This window comes from Pongo abelii, chromosome 4 (assembly GCF_028885655.2).
Source record: "Pongo abelii isolate AG06213 chromosome 4, NHGRI_mPonAbe1-v2.0_pri, whole genome shotgun sequence".
NCBI classification, from domain to species: domain Eukaryota; kingdom Metazoa; phylum Chordata; class Mammalia; order Primates; family Hominidae; genus Pongo; species Pongo abelii.
In genome coordinates this window covers 106,677,401-106,699,321 of record NC_071989.2, presented here as the reverse complement: position 1 = coordinate 106,699,321, position 21,921 = coordinate 106,677,401, and the positions used below count along the sequence as shown (strand labels likewise).

At 34.2% G+C, this 21,921-nt stretch overlaps 1 protein-coding gene and 1 non-coding gene across 3 annotated transcripts in view; one reads left to right on the top strand and one right to left on the bottom strand.

Annotated features, from left to right (window-relative positions):
- The window catches only part of CHD1 (chromodomain helicase DNA binding protein 1), a 74,322-nt gene that overhangs the window by 38,862 nt on the left and 13,539 nt on the right, over positions 1 to 21,921 (top strand). Inside the window, exons 16-32 of one of the 2 annotated variants that reach the window (XM_054555757.2) lie at positions 992 to 1,154; positions 1,994 to 2,146; positions 4,452 to 4,523; positions 6,934 to 7,083; positions 8,054 to 8,202; positions 8,797 to 8,893; positions 8,998 to 9,093; positions 10,441 to 10,617; positions 13,629 to 13,789; positions 15,072 to 15,113; positions 16,467 to 16,597; positions 17,708 to 17,846; positions 18,064 to 18,214; positions 19,458 to 19,574; positions 20,377 to 20,505; positions 21,002 to 21,265; positions 21,641 to 21,781. In XM_054555757.2, the coding sequence (XP_054411732.1) occupies positions 992 to 1,154; positions 1,994 to 2,146; positions 4,452 to 4,523; positions 6,934 to 7,083; positions 8,054 to 8,202; positions 8,797 to 8,893; positions 8,998 to 9,093; positions 10,441 to 10,617; positions 13,629 to 13,789; positions 15,072 to 15,113; positions 16,467 to 16,597; positions 17,708 to 17,846; positions 18,064 to 18,214; positions 19,458 to 19,574; positions 20,377 to 20,505; positions 21,002 to 21,265; positions 21,641 to 21,781 (2,332 nt within the window). The remainder of the gene's footprint in view (positions 1 to 991; positions 1,155 to 1,993; positions 2,147 to 4,451; positions 4,524 to 6,933; positions 7,084 to 8,053; positions 8,203 to 8,796; positions 8,894 to 8,997; positions 9,094 to 10,440; positions 10,618 to 13,628; positions 13,790 to 15,071; positions 15,114 to 16,466; positions 16,598 to 17,707; positions 17,847 to 18,063; positions 18,215 to 19,457; positions 19,575 to 20,376; positions 20,506 to 21,001; positions 21,266 to 21,640; positions 21,782 to 21,921) is intronic. The other variant, XM_009240923.4, reaches the window with a different exon arrangement.
- LOC112133570 (U6 spliceosomal RNA) lies at positions 390 to 492 on the bottom strand. Its single transcript, XR_002915210.1, has one exon. It is a non-coding gene; the product is annotated as a U6 spliceosomal RNA (small nuclear RNA).

Below are 21,921 nucleotides of genomic sequence, written 5' to 3'. Positions count from 1 at the left end.
GGTGGAAAAGGTCATGGTGAGAGGAAATTTTTCTTTTCTTTTTTAAATTCAGCTTTTATTTTAGATACTGGAGGTATATGTGCAGGTTTGTTACATGGGTAATATTGCATCCAGGTAGTGAGCATGGTATGCAGTGGGTAGTTTTCAACCCATGTTCCCCTTCTTCCCCACTCTAGTAGTCGACAGTGTTGTTACATGTTTATGTCCATGTGTGCTCAGTGTTTAACTCGCACTTATAAGTGAGAACATGTGGTGTTTGGTTTTCTGTTTTTGTGTTAATTCACTTAGATTATGGTCTACAGCTCCATCCATGGATATTATTTTATTTGAAGGGCATTATTTCATCCTTTTTTTTCTGTGGCTGTGTAGTATTCATGGGGTATATATACAAAAATATGGAGTGTTCATGGATTTGCATGTCATCCTTGTACAGGGACCATTCTAATCTCTGTATTGGTCCAGTTTTAGTGTAAGTGCTGCCGAAGTGAGCACAGGAATTGTTACATGTAGTTTGGAGTAGTAAAATAGCACCAAGATGTTTTCTATAAGTTGCATATGTATTGTGTAATTGCAATCTAGAGAAGGCAGTCGTGGCTAAAACCAGGTATCCTCAGGTTTCTTTTAGGTCCATGCAAAATATTCAATTTCGTTAGCTTTCTAATGCAGTAAAAGTTGTAAGAAGATTAAGATAAATAATGCAGCTGACCATCTTTTTAGCAAATTTGAGGGGAAAGGATTAATACACTGTAATAATTATGTTACATTAGCCTGTTCTGTGTATAGCTAATGGTTCAGAAAACAAGTTGTGTTCTCATGAGTATTATGAAAGAGGTTTGGTCCATTGTATATACAGCTGTGAATTTCATAACAGTACAGTTTTACTTTGGTATTACCTTTGGCTGTTTTTTTTTTTTTTTTTCGTTTTAATGCTTTTAGAATTTATCCTGGTAATTGTTCTGCTAAACATCATTTTCATAATTTTTTTTTTAAGATGGATTTTAACTAGGAATTACAAAGCCCTCAGCAAAGGTTCCAAGGGCAGTACCTCAGGCTTTTTGAACATTATGATGGAGCTAAAGAAATGTTGTAACCATTGCTACCTCATTAAACCACCAGATAATAATGAATTCTATAATAAACAGGAGGCCTTACAAGTAAGAATTTTTAAATGTTGTTACTTTGTGATAAAGTTCTAGAAACGTTGATTTCACTTACAATCGAAAATGGCTCAATGCTTGAATATATTGGATAAAAGTTCTCTTTAGTTAATGGTGCCTTTCTATAATGGTCTCAGTTATTAATCTTTGTAGAAAAGATTTTAAAATTCTAATTTATGTAATTATTTTATGAATTTTCTAAAAATAGGTCTCTCAAACCATGGCCTATAATAACTTATCCAGCAAGAAAATCCCACAGTATGTTCATAATTGTGAAAAAAATCGTTAATACTAATTGTGCTGCATTTGTCATTTGGTAAATGGTAGTCTAAAGGACATCTTGACCTCACATCTTAACCCTTCCTGGTACTTCTGGAAGATAAGTCAGAAGTGTGAAGGCACAGCTGCAGTCCAGCCACTGTAGTGCATTGAAGGGCTAGGATCAGCATCTAGAATTAATACATTAGAATGCATTTGCTTACTCTTTTTAAACCTTTGGTTGCTTAGTTGCTGCTGCTTCCGATGTAATTGTTCTTCAGCTAAGGTTTTTGGAGAAACACTGTGGTATAGTAACTAGCAAACAGAGTGAACAGTACTTTTTTCCTCCCCGACAATACAGCAAAACTTAGGTGTGATATGGCAAAGAATATTTTAGCTTCAGTCATAGAGTGAAATGGTAAAGGTCTTAGAAAATTTTGAAAAGTGAAGTAAGTTGTTTTCTAACATGAAAATTTAAAATCTCAATTTAAAATAAGTCAAGCAACTAAAGTGTTACGTGGACAACTTATCATTTATGTCTTTTAACATATAACAACTTGAATTTATTGTTTCTGTAGCACTTAATTCGTAGTAGCGGAAAATTGATTCTTCTTGACAAGCTATTAATTCGCCTAAGAGAACGAGGCAATCGAGTTCTTATTTTTTCTCAAATGGTGCGGATGTTAGATATACTTGCAGAATATTTGAAATATCGTCAATTCCCCTTTCAAGTAAGCATTTAATTGTATTTGTTGTTTTAAATTTTATCTAATTCCTGTGCATATTTTACAGAATTAACTTTGAAATTATTTTATAAGTGTTAAGGTTTTTATATAAACTGTACTTTTTCTTTAAAAAGATATATCTGCTTTAAAAAATATTTGTCATTCCCTTTTTTTTCTTGACTTTACATATTGCAGCAAAACAATTTTTCTTCCTTTCCTGTGATTTTTATTTTCTTTTAATTCTGTCTTTTTCTTCTATGCTTGCTTTAGATTTTAAAAACTGAACTAAGGCAGAGTTTTCATGATTGGATAGATCTAAAAGCAGGGGAGCCTTTAGTCTTTAATCTGAATGAGGAAAACATCCAGTAGTCTCTGAATGTGAATGCTGCCAAGATTCTGATGATTGGTGTGCTCATAGTTAAAGTCAGGTGCTGTTTTCAGTACTTTACATCTAATTACTTAATTCTCGATGCAATTTTATGAACAGTACTAGGAACATAGCAGACATTATGTAGATACAGCTAGTAAATGGTGTATATTTAGTGCAGATAGTAAAATAGCAGTAAAATTATAATAACGGGACTGAACACACAATCCCTGCTTTGTCAGAGCTTATAATCTCTTACAGGAGACAGACATCAAGCAGGTGATTACAAATAAATGTAACATTACAATTCTGGTAAGTGTTATGAAGAAGGACAGGTATTTGGTGATAGGAATATCATTGAGAAATAACTGCAGTCATTTAGGGGAAAACGTAGAAGAATACCATTAGTTGAGGTTTTTGAAAACACCTTTATTGATACGTAATTCCCGTATCATACAGTTTACTCATTTAAAGTATACAATTCAGTGGTTTTTACTATGTTCACAGATAGGTGTAATTGTTCGACAGGTGGTTTTAGAACATTTTCATCAGAAAGAAACTGTACCCTTTAGCTATTCCTCCTGTCCTTCCATTTGCCTTCCTCTCCTGCCCTGTGTTGATTTGTTTTTAAACAAATTATTGTGTACATGGTCAAACAAAAAATTAGTTTGACTGATTTTGAGTGTTTATAAGCACCACTTCTCTGCCACTAATCCCTTCTCATTCCTAGGTCACTTCCTGGAGAGAATCATTTTTAATTTTATTTGGTTTAGGTCATGCCACAGTAATGAGATGCCACTGTTCTTAAAATTTGTACTAATTTGTATTTTAGTGGAAAAGAAAAATTATTTTAATTTTTTAAAACCTTAATAGACATCTGTTTTCCTACTTTGAGTAGGTGATAATTAAGAGCACTTAAAAACACTTAGAATACATCATTTAAAATGTTTATATTTTTCTTCACAGAGTTAAAATTCATATAGTAACAAAGCAAAGGTAGGCATATGGCTTCCCAAAATACTAGTTTAATTCGTTGGTTAAATGCATGGATCATAGTAGACAAGTTATTTCCAGTCTATAACCAGTTAATAATTAGAAATCATTGCCATTTCTAAAGTGAAATAGTAGCTAATGTTTAATAAGCATTCAGTATGTTGTAGGCACTGTGCTACATGTTTTCCTGTGTTCTCTCACTGAGTTTTCTATAGTCTATGAAGGAGGGACTACTATTATGTCTGTTTTGTTTAAAGCGGAACTGACATGGTGAAAAAGTTAGTGGAGAAAAGTCAAATCACTTGCTCAAGATACCAAGTGAATAAAATACTCATTTGCTGGCTGTTGACTAGAACCCATGATGCTTCACATCAATAATTTTCAAACTTTAGTGTGTGTCAGAATTAACTGGATGGCCTTTGCTAAACCCCTTCAGTAGGTCTGGGGTAGGGCTCAATAATTTGCATATCTGTGTTCTCAGGTGACACTAATGCTGTTCTAGTAACCACACTGGACTTAATCAGTGTTTTTAAAACTGAATTGTAACCTGTTAATGGATCTGTGAATCAGTTTAATGGGTTGCACCAACATTTTGAAAGTAAAATGATGAAACATGAGAGTATAACATCGTATATCATGTCATGATATGAAACCTGTTTCAAGTGTTTGTAAACAGCTATGTACTCAATCACATACTTTTAGAATGGAGACTCAGGCAGAATAGTATGACAGCCTATGCTGTATTTACTCTTGAGGGTGCAGTCTTAGTGATTTGGAGCACAGACTAAAGACAGAATGCTTGAGCATTATTTTACTGTCTAGTAAGTACCTTCTGTTATAGTTTTAGCAAAGGACATGCTTCACATTTCTACTTAATTTTATAATTGATTTTAATTGCTTTGTAATATTTTGATTCTGTTATATGCAGTATTTTAATGTGTTTTATTCTAGAGATTAGATGGATCAATAAAAGGAGAACTGAGGAAACAAGCTCTAGATCATTTTAATGCTGAGGGATCAGAGGTATGTATTAATGCTTTTAAAATTATAAATAATTTTGATTTAGTATCAGTATATTACATTATTATATTCAGACATTTTTAATCTTCATATCTAGTTTGATAAAAAAGAGTAGTGTTAGCCACCTTTGATTAGCAAACGAGGTTTTAAAGTCACTATTCTAGGTTAAACCTAAGAATTTTATCTTTGAGACAGTCTCACTCTGTTGCCCAGGCTGGAGTGCAGTGGCACAATCTCAACTCACTGCAACCTCTGCCTCCCGGATTCAAGCTATTCTCCTGCCTCAGCCTCACAAGTAGCTGGGATTACAAGCGTGCGCCACTGTGCCCAGCTAGTTTTTGTAGTTTTAGTAGAGGTGGGGCTTCACCATGTTGGCTAGGCTGGTCTTGAACTCCTGACCTCAGGTGATCCACCTGCCTCAGCCTCCCAAAGTGCTAGGATTACAGGCATGAGCCACCGCACCCAGCCAAGAATTTTACTCTTTATTATCAATAATGTTTCAGCATGGAACAGTTATTTTAATTTGCTTCAAAATAAATTAGCCAGATTGGGCACAGTAGCTCACACCTGTAATCCCAGCACTTTGGGAGGCCAATGCAGGAGAATTGCTTCAGACCAGGAGTTTGAGACCACCCTGGGAGACAGTGAGACTGCTGTCTGTACAAAAAAAAATAAAAATAAAAAGTAAAAAAAATAAACTGGGCATGGTGGCACTCGGTTGTAGTCCCAGTTACTTGGGAGGCTGAGTTGAGTGGATCACTTGGCTTAGGAGTTTGAGGCTGTGGTGAGCCATGATCATGCCACTAGACTCTCTAGCCCAGGCAATAGAGTGAGACTCTGTCTCAAAAAAAAAAAAAAAGACGAAAGAAAAAACCCAAAAACAACAAATTAGCCCACCTTCCTTTAAAAAAAATTTTTTTTATTTCCGTGGATTTTTGGGAAACAGGTGATATTTGGTTAAATGAGTAAGTTCTGTAGTGGTGGTTTGAGATTTTGGTGCACCCTTCACCTGAGCAGTATACACTGAACCAAATTTGTAGTCTTTTATCACTCACCCCTCCTACCCTTTCCCTCTGAGTCCCCAAAGTCCTTTGTATCATTCTTATTACTTTGCATCCTCATAGCTTAGTTCCCTCTTACAAGTGAGAACATACAATGTTTGGTTTTCCATTCCTGAGTTACTTCACTCAGAATAGTAGTTTCCAGGCTGGGTGTGGTGGCTCACACCTGTAATCCCAGCACTTTGGGAGGCTGAAGTGGGTCGATCACTTGCGGTCAAGAGTTCGAGACTGGCCAGGCGTGGTGGCTCACGCTTGTAATCCCAGCACTTTGGGAGGCTGAGATGGGCGGATCACGAGGTCAGGAGATCGAGACCATCCTGGCTAATGCAGTGAAACCCCATCTCTACTAAAAATACAAAAAAATTAGCTGGGCATAGTGGCGGGCGCCTGTAGTCCCAGCTACTCGGGAGGCTGAGGCAGGAGAATGGTGTGAAGCTGGGAGGCGGAGCTTGCAGTGAACCGAGATCGCGCCACTGCACTCCAGCCTGGGTGGCAGAGCGAGACTCCATCTCAAAAAAAAAAAAAAAGAGTTCGAGACCAGCCTGGCCAACATGGTGAAACCGCATCTCTACTAAAAATACAAAAATTAGCTGGGTGTGGTAGTGCGTGCCTGTAATCCCAGCTACTCGGGAGGCTGAGTCAGGAGAATTGCTTGAACCTAGGAGGTGGAGGTTGCAGTGAGCCAAGGGAAAAAGAGTGAGACTGTCTCAAAAAAAAAAAAAAAATTATATATATATAAAAATTATATATATATATAGAGAGAGAGTCTCCAGTCCCATCTAGGTTGCTGCGAATGCTGTTATTTCATTCTTCTTTATGGCTGAGTAGTATTCCACTGTGTATGTATACCACAGTTTGTCTTCTTGTTGATTGATGGGCATTTGGGCTGGTTCCACATTGTTGCAATTGCAAATTCTGCTATAAGCATGTGTGTACAAGTATCTTTTTCATGTAATGACTCTTTTCCTCTGGGCAGATACTCAGTAGTGGGATTCCTGGATCAAGTGGTAGTTCTACTTTTAGTTCCTTTAAGGAATTTCCACACTGTTTTCCATAAAGTTCTTTTTTTGGTATATGCCTTTTATTTTTTAAGGAAATAAAATTTACAGTTAGAGTTGAAGCATCATTCCTTTCCTATCCCGTTTTCTTTCTTTTTCACCAGAAGTAAACACTGTATTGAATTTGGTGTTAATAACATATATATTTGATTTTGGAGTCTTTTTGTTGATTGGTCTTGCTAGATGTTTATGTATTAGTTTTAAAAACTGCCTTTCTGTTTAATTAGTACCATACTGTTTACGTTCAGAAAATCAATTGAAAATTTTTCATTTTGATTGTTCAATTTCTTACAGGATTTTTGCTTTTTGCTGTCCACAAGAGCTGGAGGTCTAGGGATTAATTTAGCCTCTGCTGACACTGTTGTTATATTTGATTCCGATTGGAATCCACAGAATGATCTTCAGGCACAGGCTAGAGCCCATCGAATTGGGCAAAAGAAACAGGTATTTTTAATTTTAATTTATATTATGTTGCTGTTTTAGAATTCTTTTTTTGTTTTGTTTTTTGGAAGTGATTTCAGTTTATCCTCTAGAGGATAAGATCACTGTAACAGTCATACTGCTGTTTAACAGATAGAATACTGAGGAACTTGGTTTACCAAAATCACCTGGAGAGTCTGACAGAATTGAGATAACTATGCATAAATAGGATCTTGTATTCTGTTTTGGTCCTGTATTCTAGTCGTAACTATAAAATGCAGTGTTTTTCATTTTGTAATAAAAACTTTAAAATGTCTTTACTTGCTTATTTTAACTTGAAAGGGAGTTTGAGTAGCATATGCTGCCTTTCTGTTAGTCTATATTTTGTCCATGTGCTTACAAGATTCTCCACATGTAAATGTGACCCCATTTTATAATTGTAACAAAATACCCTTAAATGGTGGTACTGAACCTTTACCTAGAGAAATAGGGAAAATTTACTGCAGAACCTTTGACCTAGAGAAATAGGGAAAATTTACTACACCAATTCTTTTCAATTTTGGAGAGTTTGTTTTATGGTGGGCTTCTTATTAACTTGGGGAGTAGTTCATAGAATTTTGCGTTATATAGAGTGATGAAACATTAGAATCAAGGCAACGAGTATAATAAGGCTATCAGAAGTTTACATGCTCCCCCCCCATTTTCCCCAGCTAAATCATAACATAAAAATTACTGTCATTTCTTTAAAAAAACAAAAATAAGCAAATGCAATCTCCTTATCAAAATATTAAGAAGGAAGGATATAGTTTCAAAATAGTCTCTTAAGTTGAGGAACTCTAGCTTTAAACATGTTTTTTAAATTTTCCTTTTGCTTTTAACCAGTGAAAACTTCATGTAGAATGAGCTTCAATTTGTGTGCCAGTGTTTAGGCACTTGAGGTTAGCAAAACAAATCCTTTATACTGCAATTTGTTTCCTCGTGTGTATTTTTACAGGTGAATATTTATCGTCTAGTTACAAAGGGATCAGTTGAAGAAGATATTCTTGAAAGGGCCAAAAAGAAGATGGTTTTAGATCATCTTGTAATTCAAAGAATGGACACAACTGGGAAGACAGTACTACATACAGGTTCTGCCCCATCAAGGTGGTTACTTGATTATTAAAAAAAAGTCATTTTAGAGTCAGTAAACTCATATTTTTGATATGTTACGTCACTGTAGATCATTGAGGAAATGTATTCAGAGTTGTACTTTTTATATTTTGGAAGACTTTGTACTAATTTCTAGTTAGAAGACATACTTCAATACCTGGTTTCATCGCTACAGATTTGTAATTTTAGGGGTAATCTTTTTCACTTCTATGCTTCAAGTTCCTTATTTTAAAATAAATTTACTGCCCTAGGCAACATAGTGAAACCCCACCTCTGCAAAAAATAAAAAACTTAGCTGGGCATGGTGACACACAACTGTAGTCCCAGCTACTCAGGAGGCTGAGGTGGGAGGATCAGTTGAGCCCGGGAGGCGGAGGTTGCAGTGAGCTAAGATTATGCCAGTGCACTTCAGCCTGGGTGACGGAGTGAAACACTGTCTCCAGAAAAATAAAGGATGCTAATACTTGATTCGTCTAACTTCTTCATGTAACTGTTGTAAAGGTGAAAATGTCAGTAATTAATAAAGTGCTGTGTAAATGTTATATTTTTAACTGTTAATGTTAAGCATTTTTGTTTTTCCTGTTTTAGTTCTACTCCTTTCAATAAAGAAGAGTTATCAGCCATTTTAAAGTTTGGTGCTGAGGAACTTTTTAAGGAACCTGAAGGAGAAGAACAAGAGCCCCAGGTAAAAAAAAAAAAAAAAAAAAAAACCTGCTTCAGGATATGTGTCATATTTTTGACAGGATGAAAAGATTCAAGTATATTTAAATATTATCTTTCTAATTATAGGAAATGGATATAGATGAAATCTTGAAGAGAGCTGAAACTCATGAAAATGAACCAGGTCCTTTAACTGTAGGAGATGAATTGCTTTCCCAGTTCAAGGTAGATTTAAACAAAATTTTCCTTATAATTACATAAATTGAGAGGAATTGAGTTATGTCATTTAGTGGTTTGTTAATCTTTCTTTAAGCATAATCAGGAAGATTGCTGTGTTATATAAAAACTACTCTCTCTTGTTCAGACAAACTAGTAGCAAACTGATTTGAAAGAGACCAAACCCATTTATGAAGTTACATTTAGTTGAGTGGAAAGAGCTGTTGTTTCCTAATTAGCAACTAGAATAGTGTTTGGCAAATAGCATGTCCTTAAATACTTGGGTAAATAAATGAATCAGTGTGATCTCTTATTTAGATTTCCGTGACTGAAAGCTTTCAGCTGATATTTTTTTGAAGCAGTTTTTGACATTAACTTATCACAAATAAGAAAACTCAAGTAAATCAGTCAAAGTAAGCAATAAGCTACTATATATTGATACTTAATATCCCTGGTTTGTTGAGGGTCAATGAGTTGAAAGGAGTCCTAAAACAACATAAGTCAACTGACCTCATGGAGTAAGTTAAGTGCCATTTGTTTGAAGAAACAAGTTTCTCTACATCTTAGCTGTTTTCTATGAACTGTGGTTTTTAAAGATCAATTCATTTCATGTGTTCATTTGACAAATATTTATGGAACATCTACAGTGTACCCCACACAGTGAACAAAAACTTTTATAATTTTAATGAATCACTCTGACTACTTTGTGGATGATTGACTGTAGTGAGGAAAGAGCTATAGCAGGGGGAGATAAGATAGAATGTTGAGTAATCCTTGTTAAGAGGTGAAGGTTTCTGGAATTACAGGCGTGAGCCACTTCGCCCGGCTGTGATAGTTAGCCTTAATGGGTGCTTTCTGTATACCAGACCTTGCATAGTACCTTAAATGTGCTATCTTATGTAATCCTCACAGAAATTAGTGTGCTTTCAAAGAGCTCTATGTCTCTGCCAGTAGCTCTTTAGATAGTGTTTTTGTGACCATAAAAATGATATTAGATTGTTCTACAATACTTGATAGGTGGACTGGTCTGAGAATTTCTGCAGATTATTTAGCATGTTAATAGTATAAATTACTTTTTTGTTGTTCTGTTAACTGCTCTTAGTTCTGTGATGCTACTAATTTTGTTGAGCAGTAGGGCAAAAGAAAATCATTCCTAGAGGATTATTAGATGTCATTTGGTTTGATCTGCTTTGCCCTAATGAAGAAATGAATCTAGATTGTTTAGAAGTTATATTTGGTTTAGTCCACAGCCATGTTCATTATCCTAAAGAGCATGCCAGTTCTTCCCCTTAAAAAAAAAACATTAGGGATCAATTTTTCTGTAACAGTTACTCTTAAAATTCTGAAATTTATCAGGTTGCCAACTTCTCAAATATGGATGAGGATGACATTGAGTTGGAACCTGAAAGAAATTCAAAGAATTGGGAGGAAATTATTCCAGAAGATCAAAGAAGACGATTAGAAGAAGAAGAAAGACAAAAAGAACTTGAAGAAATTTATATGCTCCCAAGAATGAGAAATTGTGCAAAACAGGTGATTTTGCAATTTTAAAGATATTTCTATAAAGTAAGAGTATTCAACCTGGGCTGATTTTGTTTGTTTCTACGAGGTATCAGTCCATAGTTTTCTTTTCTTGTAATGGCCTTGATTTGATAATGTCTGCCTCATGAAATGAGTTGAGAAGTGTTTCTTCCTCTTTTATTCATCTTTTCAAAGAACCAGCTCCTGGTTTCATTGGTTTTTTTTGTGTGTGTATGTGTTTTTAATTTCATGAGTTTCTGCAATTTATTATTTCTTCCTTTCTGCTTTTGATTTAATTTGCTGTTTTCTTTCTTTTCTTTTCTTTTTTCTTTGGTGACAGCATCTTGCTCTATTGCCAAGGCTGGGGTGCAGTGGCACAATTCTGGCTCACTGTAACCTTAACCTCCCAGCCTCAGATGATCCTCCCGCCTCAGATGATCCTCCCACCTCAGCCTCCCAAATAGCTGGGACTACAGGTGTGCCCCACCACGCCCAGCTGATTTTTGTATTCTTTTTGTGGAGATGGGGTTTTGCCATGTTGTCCAGGCTGGTCTGGAACTTCTGGGCTTAAGTGATCTGTCTGCTTTGGCCTACCAAAATGTTGGGACTATAGCACGAGCCACTGCACCTGGCCTCTTTTATTCAGTTTGTTAAGGTGCAAGCTTAGATATAGAAATGTAATCTCTCTTTTCTAATATCGGCATTTAATGCTACAAATTTTTCTTTAAGCGTTACTTTTTCTGAACCTTCCAAATCTATTTTTATATTTTCCTTAATTTAAAAACATTTTAAAATTTCCCATATGACTTATCTTTGACCCACAGGTTTTTTAGAAGTATGTTTTAAAATGTTCAGATATTTAGGAGATTTTTCAACTATCTTTGTTAATCATTGGTAGTTTAATTCTGTCATGTTCAGAAAGCATATTTTATGTAATTTTAATTTTTAAAAATTTGTTGGTGTTTATCCAGTGGCCTAAGTAAACAAATACCCAAATTTTAAATAACTGTAATAGTGCCATGCCAAGCTATATTGCCAAAAAGGAAAAAATTCTAAGACTAATTTCTTCTTCTAATATCCTTTGGTTTTTAGGATATAAGATTATTTGTCTTGATTACTGAGTTTTTTCATGCTTCCTTAAATTTTAAGCCTGGGGCAAATGAGGGGCTTGCACCACTCTAGTCCCTGCCCTGCTACCATTCCCCCAAGGGTAGAGCTTTTTGTTTTTTCTTTTCTTGCAACCGTATTAGATCTTACTCTGTTCCCTCAGTTGAGCAGATGAGAAGGGTCTGGCAAGGCTTCCTTCCTATTTCCACAAAGGTGACTGCTCACTTTCTCCAAGGCTGTACCATGGAGGAAAGTTTTCTCCAGTCTTCCTTCTCATGAGCACCTGGTGGAAGTTTGTGGCAAAGTGCTTGAGAGTGGGTGCAGGTCCTCCGAGTTTTGGCTGTTAGGTCCTGTGATCTCACAATAGCGTACACTCAGCCATGAGCAGATTTTAGCTGATCTCCTCTTACTGCTTGTGTGGTACTTGATTTCTGTCACCTGTGCTCTTCACAAATGAGCCACTGTTCAAGTCCTCTTTTTCTCTTTTTGTGATCCATATATCCTTACATTTAGATGTGTAGGTTGCCCTGTAATTTCATCTCTGATGTTAAACAGAAAAATTATGATTTTGTAGATCAGATTTGTTGTTAAGAGTAGGAGCAGTGCCCCTACCAAGTTTCTACATAACAGCCAGAAGTGGAGCCAAAAATAATGCTTTTGGCCTGAAAATAACCATGCATGTTATTTCTTGTTTCTGTTCATTTCTTCAAACCCCTAAGTAGTTTTGTTTTAGAGTGTGTGAGAATGCAGCATTACATTAGATCTTGTGAAAGGATCAAGGGAGGTTAGAAAAAATAAGGTCTAAATACCATTTTTTACTTCATTTAACTTTCAGCATGTTAGAGGTTCAGAATATGTGCCAAGGCTTTGGAAAAACTCCCAAGACTTACAGAATATATGTTTTGATGTATCCTATTAAAATTAATGGATGTTACAAATAGCCTTTTATGTGGGTTCAACTGGCATTTTTTTCTTTCGAATATCTGATTTGTCTAGTTAGAATAGCAATATGTGGATATTAAGCAGAACAGAAAAAAAGACAGCTAATCAATCTGTTCATCCAGAGATAGGACTAATAACATTATCACAGTGTACATCATTCTAATTTTTAAAAATTCATTATCTTTTGCCAAATTAAATTGGAGTTGTATTAATTTGGAACTTTTTCTTCTCTTTGACAGTATGACATGAAAGTTAATTATTCTACAACCCATTTTTAATGGTCTCTCAGCATTCTGTCGTATAGATTTGTCTGGTCTCTCTTTGATGAATATTTAGATTATTTGCTTTTTTGTTTTTGAGACAGGATCTCACTGTGTTGCTCAGGCTGAAATGCCATGGTACAGACATGGCTCACTGCAGCCTCAGCTTCCTGGGGTCAAATGATCCTCCCACCTCAGCCTCTCAAGCAGCTGGAACTACAGGTGCATGCTACAAAAATACCTGGCTAATATTTTAAATTTTTGGTAGAGACAAGGTCTCAGTATGTTGCCTAAGCTGGTCTTGAACTCCTGGGCTCAAGTTATCTTCCTGCCTTGGCCTCCCAGTCATGCTGGGATTACAGGCATGAGCTGCTGCACTCAGCCACATTTTTCTTTTATGATGTAAATAACTTTATTGATCAATGTTGCTTCACAGTTCTGATCTCCTCAGGAAAAATGCCTAGAGGATATGTTGCTGCGTCAGTAGAATAACTTTTGAGGCTTTTGATATCATGTCTAATTACCCTTGAAATCAAAATATTCTCCAGAGGTATATATTTTCCTCTCTTTGGTCTTTAATTTTGTTTATGGAATGTTTTTGATACATTTAGTAACATTTTAAAGATTCTGACCATCTTTTATAATGGTTTTTGCTCTTAAGATACAAGCTGTTTTTACACTAAGGTTGGGTAAATATTTATTTTCCAATTCCAGATTAGTTTCAATGGAAGTGAAGGGAGGCGCAGTAGAAGTAGGAGATACTCTGGATCTGATAGTGATTCCATCTCAGAAGGGAAAAGGCCAAAGAAACGTGGAAGACCACGGACTATTCCTCGGGAGAATATTAAAGGATTTAGTGATGCAGAAATTAGGCGGTAAGATGATATAAGACAATCACTTCAACTTGGTTTTAGTAGAGTGTGAAACTAAAATATAAAAATTCCGTAATTTTCAAAAATTGTGATGAAGTTTTAGAAGAGGCAAATCCATGTTATTTGAGTAGGAATTGGGTGGTTCTGCTTTTGGGTATTTGTTATAACTGAACAAAACAAGTTTGGTGTCTAATCTTTGCATGTTATTTATTTATTGCTAAACTACTTAGACTACACAAATTTTTTTATTAATTGGACTCAGAATAGTGATCCTTTCGAATAATAAAAGTATTTTTGATTCATTTGATTTTTAAAAATTCTCACTGCGTTTATGACTCCCAAAGTTACTAATTTTTTGTGGAAATTCTGTATTTTTCTAGTTTCTTAACAACAGGGTAATTTCCTTTTTGAAAGTAACCCTGTTAAAAGCATTTCTGATATGTTCAAGTAGGAATTGAGGTGAGGTAAGACTGGCCAGGCAGGATATATTGTAGTGTCCATTCAGAATATGTTTATATATACACATTTAAGAGGAATGGGATAACAGCTTACTTTTGTTTATGTAATAGTTTTGGATATGACATTTATTAAAATCTTGTTCAGTTTTGTATTTTGAAAGTTTGTTTCTTTGAAGCCATTGTAACTTTTTTTTTTTAAATCTTAGACCTGACAAAATTCTTCCTCATTCTTTCTACCAGAAAATTTAATACATTGTTAGCCTTCTTAAAAGACACTTTCATGCCCACCTGAATTGCTGTACTTTTCGTCTTTAGTTGAGGAAGCATTTCGACTTCTACTTTACCTAGATATTTTTCCTCATTTATTAACCACTTACATAGCTTTCTTAAGTAAAATTTTAATTTTGCATTGTTAGTGTAATACCACACATCTGAATTAAAACCATTCAGCAAATTTTTATCAGAACTTGGGATGTGAGGAAGTGTAATATAATTGATAATTATTGTGGAGACACTTCCTGTGGTAGCTTCAGACCTTTTTTTGGTCTTATGAAAATAATAAAGTAATTTTTAAAACAAAATTTAGCTTCTGTTGTTTTATTTATACTGATATCTAAACATCATCCTGGGTATTAATTTACCTTGTCTTACCTGGTGTATCTTAATGTTTTAACATTTTTGTTTTTAGCATAGTTTATTCATTATTCTTAGATAACAGTGCCTTGAATTTTTATACTAACAAGTATTTTCTTGTATCTGTAAATATCAGAAATACATATATTTTTAGTGAATACTGAAGCTCACATTTACCAATTATTTTCTCTTAGGTTTATCAAGAGCTATAAGAAATTTGGTGGTCCTCTGGAAAGGTAAATACATTTATTATTCTCATAGAATAATGGAATGTGTTACATGTTGTCGCCTTTATTTATTTGTATTAACATTCAGTTTAGCTACTTTGTTAAATTTGCTTTTAATCGGCATTTACAAAATTAATGTACAAGGGAAATTTCAGATTGTTTTTAAACATGTTTTTATACTATGTTTAATTTCTAGTCTCAGATTTCTTTCCTGTAAATTAAGCTATCTATACATGTTTAAATTGCACTTTTATGACTGTAAGGCACTTTTTACAATCTTTATCTCATTTTTCATCAGTAACTTAAAAGTAGCACGAGCAGATTTATCCATAGAGGGCCTGAGTTGCTAACCCAGCCTTTTTTTTTCCTTTTTAAATGGAGTTTCTCACTGTCTCCAAGGCTGGAGTGCAGTGGCGCGATCTTGGCTCACTGTAACCTCCGCCTCATGGGTTCATGTGATTCTCCTGCTTCAGCCTCTCGAGCAGCTGGGACTACAGGCGCATGCCACCACACCCAGCTAATTTTTTTATTTTTATTTTTATTTTTAGTAGAGACGGGGTTTCACCATGTTGGCCAGGTTGGTCTAGAACTCCTGACCTCAGGTGGATCCGCTCGCCTCAGCCTCCCAAAGGCTAACTCAGCCTTTTAACCAGCTCTGCTTTCCCTAAGTAGAGATATTTTCTTAATTTTCTCGAATTCATTCTCTTATTATACAAACTGTATTAAAATTCAAATTAAGACAGTCTTTTGAAGTTATCAGATAATCTCAATAATTATTGTGATTTGGATATTCTTTGCCCTTTGATGTGGTCAACCCACTGTGAATATAGATCAGCAAAGACTCAGATTAGTTTATTTTTTTACTCTTAAAAAATCCCTTCAAAAATAGATATATTTTCTGTTTTATTTTGAGATGGCATACTTAAAATATAATGAAATACTTGCATAATTATTTTAGATGAAAAAATGTCTTGAATATTAATCATTCATATTATCTATTTGGTGCACAGTAATAAAAAGTTACAGAACTTTACTCAGCTTTTGTGTTTACAATTATAAAGCTTTACCACTTCATTTTGAACATCTTAAAATTTGATCAGTTATTAAAAGGTTTTACAGAATTGGTATATAATCTTCCATTTGCTCTATAATGAATTAAACTCATATTACTGAATATATAAATGAAGTGTTTGTCTGCCACATCATCCTGGTTTTTATGTGTTTCCTGCCGTTTATGTGAACAAGAATATATAGAGCATGCAGTAGAGTGACATTTAGATCTTGAAGTAGAGTGAAACTTAATCTTAAATGGCACCACTTCATTTAACATATTTACCTGAAAATTGGATTATTTTGTTACAGATTAGATGCAATTGCTCGAGATGCTGAGTTAGTTGATAAGTCAGAAACAGACCTTAGACGACTGGGAGAATTGGTACATAATGGTTGCATTAAAGCTTTAAAGGATAGTTCTTCAGGAACAGAACGAACAGGTAACATTAAAATGAGAGTGATTTAAAAAGAGAAGTAAATGAAAGTTCAAAATATGCTTTATTGAGCTAGATATTATATCTTAAATTATTTATTCATCAGTCTCAAAAGGTTATTTATAAAGCTTTATTGAGCTAGATATTATATCTTAAATTATTTATTCATCAGTCTCAAAAGGTTATTTATAAAACAAAGTAAAGCTATTCTGGGTAATAGGAAATGGAGAACAGAATTGCAATTTGAAGGCAGTAGAATCTGTTTTTAATTCCGCTGACATTTTCTATCTGGGAGGTAAGGTCAGAAATTACTGTTTTATACACACACATATGTGCATTCATAGATATATGTGTATATATACACACACACACAATACAATATGTATAGTATCTATAGGTTTTTTAGTATAGATGACTGGGAAAATATAATGCAAATATACACATATGATATTGGTTTGGGACATAATTATTTTATTATTATGCTTATTTTGCTGTTCATTTACCTGAATAAAAATTATTTAGATAAGATTTAATAAGCAGGCCAGGCATAGTGGCTCACACCTGTAATCCTAGCACTTTTGGAGGCTGAGATGGGAGTTTAGCTTGAACCCCTGAGTTTGAGACCAGCCTGGGCAACATAGTGAGACCCCCTCTCTAAGAAAAATGAAAAAATAAAAATTAGCAGGGTGTGATTGTGCGTGCTTGTAGTCTCAGTTACTTGTGAATTGAGGTGGGAGGGTTGCTTGAGCCCAGGAGGTCAAGACTGCAGTGAGCAATGATTGCACCACTGCACTTCCAGCCTGAGCGACAGAGTGAGACCCTGAGTCATCATCCTATAATTCTTTATTTAGAGGCTGACGGTATTAATAGATTGATCCATCTTATGTAATTGGTAAAACACTTAAATACTTTTTATGAATCTGCATCTGCTAGATTATAATCACTTGTTCATATGTAATGAAGTTTAAGGTTTTCCAGTAATCTCTTAATAATATAAATAAGGAATACTTATTGTTAAATAACATAAGTAATAGCATCGGTTGCTTGGTGTTCTGTAGAATTGTGTTTTATACTTTTAAAAATACTGTTTTGTTTTGTTTTTTTTTTAAAAACAAGGTGGTAGACTCGGAAAAGTGAAGGGTCCAACATTCCGAATATCAGGAGTACAGGTGAATGCCAAGCTAGTCATCTCCCATGAAGAAGAATTAATACCTTTGCACAAATCCATTCCTTCTGATCCAGAAGAAAGAAAGCAGTGAGTGATTTATTTTCTCCATTGTAAGATTTTTGTTATTCAATAATTGCAAAATGAATGTGCTGAATTTTTATGGTGTTATTGGCTAGTTTTGAAAAAAAAAAAAAGGAAGAAATAAAGCATATTATTTTGAAGTTCTAATGACTCACTTTTTTCAAAATTAATTTTTCAGTAAGGCAATTACAAACTTACCATTAGTTATTAACTTTAATGCCAGGTATACTATCCCATGCCACACAAAGGCAGCTCATTTTGATATAGACTGGGGCAAAGAAGATGATTCCAATTTGTTAATTGGCATCTATGAATATGGATATGGAAGCTGGGAAATGATTAAAATGGATCCTGACCTCAGTCTAACACACAAGGTACTTATCTATTTCTGATTCTGTTGACCATTCATGTTTAATTTAATTTATTCTAATTCTTGCCTTTAAATTATGTTGGAAATAATGGAAATCTGGAAACCAAGGCACTAGCTGGTTGTGTGACCTTGGTGCATTTAGAAGATGCTTTGCATGAAAGGATCAAATTTAAATGATATCTGAGATTTTGTGTTACTGTGAAATTATATGTTATTAAGGCATTAGGTATATTATTTGTCAGATTATTAGGTTAAAAGTTTTTTTCCATCATTGGCTTTAAAAAATTTTTTGATGCATAATGTACATATTTTTGGTTGCGTGATAATTTGATACAATCATATAATATATAAAGATGCAATCAGGGTAACTGGAACATCTGTCACCTTAAATATTTATCTTTACACTAGGAACATTCAAATGATTCTTTTCTAGCTATTTTATAATGTATAGATTATTGCTAACTATAGTCACCCTACTCACCTATCAAACACTAGGTCTTATTTCTTCCATCTAACTATATATTTGTACCCATTCATCATTAATTTTATTATTCCAGTAAGACAAAATCCTTAAAATCTTTTATATTTATTTTTAAAAAACATCGGCGTTGTAGTATTTTTGGTCATTTGGTTGCGCTGTGCTAGCTGAAATCCTTTTTTTTTTTTTTTTTTTTTTTTTTTTTTGCCTAAAATGGGAAACACTGGGAGAACTTCCTTATTGTTTATCCTTATGTATTGGGAATCTTTAGATATTGGTGCTTTGTCATTTGTTACTGTGAAGAAAAAAGTAGTCTAGATTCCCCTGTAAAACTTTCCTCCCAGTGTATGCTTTAGATCTTCTTCTAGAAAGATGACATCTTGTATTCTAGGAATTTTTGTGTACATTACATATAAATACACTTTTACTGAGAAGGGAAGGTGTTTAAGGATTATATAACATTTAATAGTGGATGTTAAGTACACTTTTGTATATTTGAAGGAAATTTACAACCTCATACTTTCTATTTTCATTTTGAAAGATACTCTGAGGGTTTTTTAAGTTTAGAATTCATTCTCAGAAAAATTAAATTTTTGGCTCTGGCATAGGTATAAAAAATACATTTTGCATTGAGTTTATTCCTACAAATATTAATAATTGAAACTTGTTGGTGAACTGTATATATATTTAAATGGTTAAGCATTTTTTAGCCAGTACATTTCTCGTGTTATTTATTAAGGCAATCTGAAAAAATTAATTGCTTTTTCAGATTCTTCCAGATGATCCCGATAAAAAACCACAAGCAAAACAGTTGCAGACCCGTGCAGACTACCTCATCAAATTACTTAGTAGAGATCTTGCAAAAAAAGAAGCTCTTTCTGGTGTGGTAAGTTAAAGCCCACATGCCTAAGACCAGTTTACTTTTTAGTAAGGTAAATTTTGTTTACTTCACCATGCTAAACATCTGAAGTCAATATGAGCTTATATAAATGGATTTTTCTGCAATTAAGTAGTTTTATTTGATGTTGCCATATTTAAATTGTACCTTAAATTATCTCAGCACACATGTTAAAACTGGTGAATCATAGCTTTTAGAAGTAGGATTCTGTTTTTTTTTCTCGTTTTGGAGAGGGATAGAGAAAACTCACTTAGCATGCGGAGTACTTTTTGAGAAATCAAGCCTACATAGCCTACATGACTGTTTTACTTGGAGTCATTAGAATGCTTAAGGGACAGCATCATAGGTTGCCAAGCTTACTGAAAAAGAAGGAAAGACACCAAAAAGGAGGTGATTGGAAACTTAGAGCAACTGTTAGAAGTTTACCTATGACCATAATGTCAATAACTACCTGTGTAGCGTTAAAAATCATTCCTAATGCAGTCTCTTGTGCTATTGAATTAAGCTGAAGGCCATAATAATCTCAGAGGGTAAAAAAATTTGTTTCTACTTCTCTCTGATCCTTTTTTTAAAGGAATAATAATTGGCTAGTATTTATTGTTTACATTAATATTATATTTGACTCATTAAGTTATATCACCTTTATTGAGTTTCTGATGTTGGTACAGCTTATTACCAATAGACTAAGGATCAGGTAGGAATATGTGTTCTAGCCATTGGATTTAATGTTTATGAAGTTTTTAAAAATGAAATCTGTAGAACTGGTTAAAATTAAAATAATGATTTTTAGGGAAGTTCAAAGAGGAGAAAAGCAAGAGCTAAGAAGAATAAAGCAATGAGGTCTGTAAAAGTGAAAGAGGAAATAAAGAGTGATTCTTCTCCTCTGCCTTCAGAGAAGTCTGATGAAGATGATGATAAAGTAAGAATGTGTTTTAGAACAACAACCTTTTCTATGGAAAGGGAATATGGCATGTTTTTGTGTACTTTACATTTAAAATTTGAACTAGTCCCTTAAAATTTATATTTTAGGTACCGAAGTCTGTGTGTGTGTGTGTGTGTGCGCGCGCGTGTGTGTGTGCATGCGCACGCACTTATGGTTCATAACAGTCTCAAATATAGAACAGAATTCTGACTGTCCAGTAGATATTATATAGCACTAGAGGCATAGAGCAAAGGTCCTTCCTTTTCAAACATTTGCCAATTCGATGAGCTTCTGTCTCCTTTAATTGTATTATGAACTTGAATGGGACTGGCTTACTTTAGTTTATAGGAAGGTAAACATTGCATGTATCATTATTAGGGGGATTCTGGGCTCTTTCAGAATCCACATACATGCAATCTGTAGTCATATGAAGAAAAATTAGTCGTCGTTAAAATTTGGTTAGTAATACATTGGCCATACTTGCACTTTCCAGGATGAGATCAGTTCTGTGAAACATCCAAATAAAAAAGTTAAAACAGAAAGAGACAGTGAAGAAAAACCTGAGCCAGATGTTTATATAAAGAAGGAACCAGAAGAAAAGAGGGAAGCAAAAGAAAAGGAGAATAAAAAAGAACTTAAAAGGGAGATAAAAGAAAAAGAGGATAAGAAAGATATAAAGGAAAAAGATTTTAAAGAAAAAAGAGAAAACAAAGTAAAAGAAGCTATACAGAAAGAAAAAGACATAAAGGAAGAAAAGGTATGCAAATCATAATAAAAAATTTAGAAAGTAAAAACAACCAGCATATTTACATTTTAGGAGACTAAATTGCATATCAGCCCATATTAGTCTCAATAACTGAGTTCTTCAGAAGCATGTTTGGGTATGCAGTAGAGGAGAATAATAGGTCTGAATACTCTTTAATGCTTTACCTTCAGAGTAACATTACAGAGTAGCTTTGATTGTTTCCCCAAATAAAATTGGGGAAAAAAACATTAAATAGATGAGGATATTCAATGACAATGAGCACTTGTAGAATAAAATGAGACAGTAATTATTTTCTGGAAGCGTTAGTCATTTTGCCTTTGTTGCAATTGGGGTTTTGTTTTTGTTTTCTTCTCACTTTTTCTTTAGTTGAGTGAATCCAAGTCTGATGGTAGGGAAAGATCCAAGAAATCTTCAGTGTCAGATGCTCCAGTTCATATCACGGCAAGTGGTGAACCAGTTCCCATTTCTGAAGAATCTGAAGAGCTGGATCAGAAGACATTCAGCATTGTAAGCCTTAGACTTTCTGATTATTAGTATTAACTCATAAAACATTTAAGTTGAAGTTTGTCATTTATAGCTTTTAATTTAGAACTGCATTTGAATTTATTGTAGATTAGATTGATAAAAGCATTGTATTTGAAATTTGA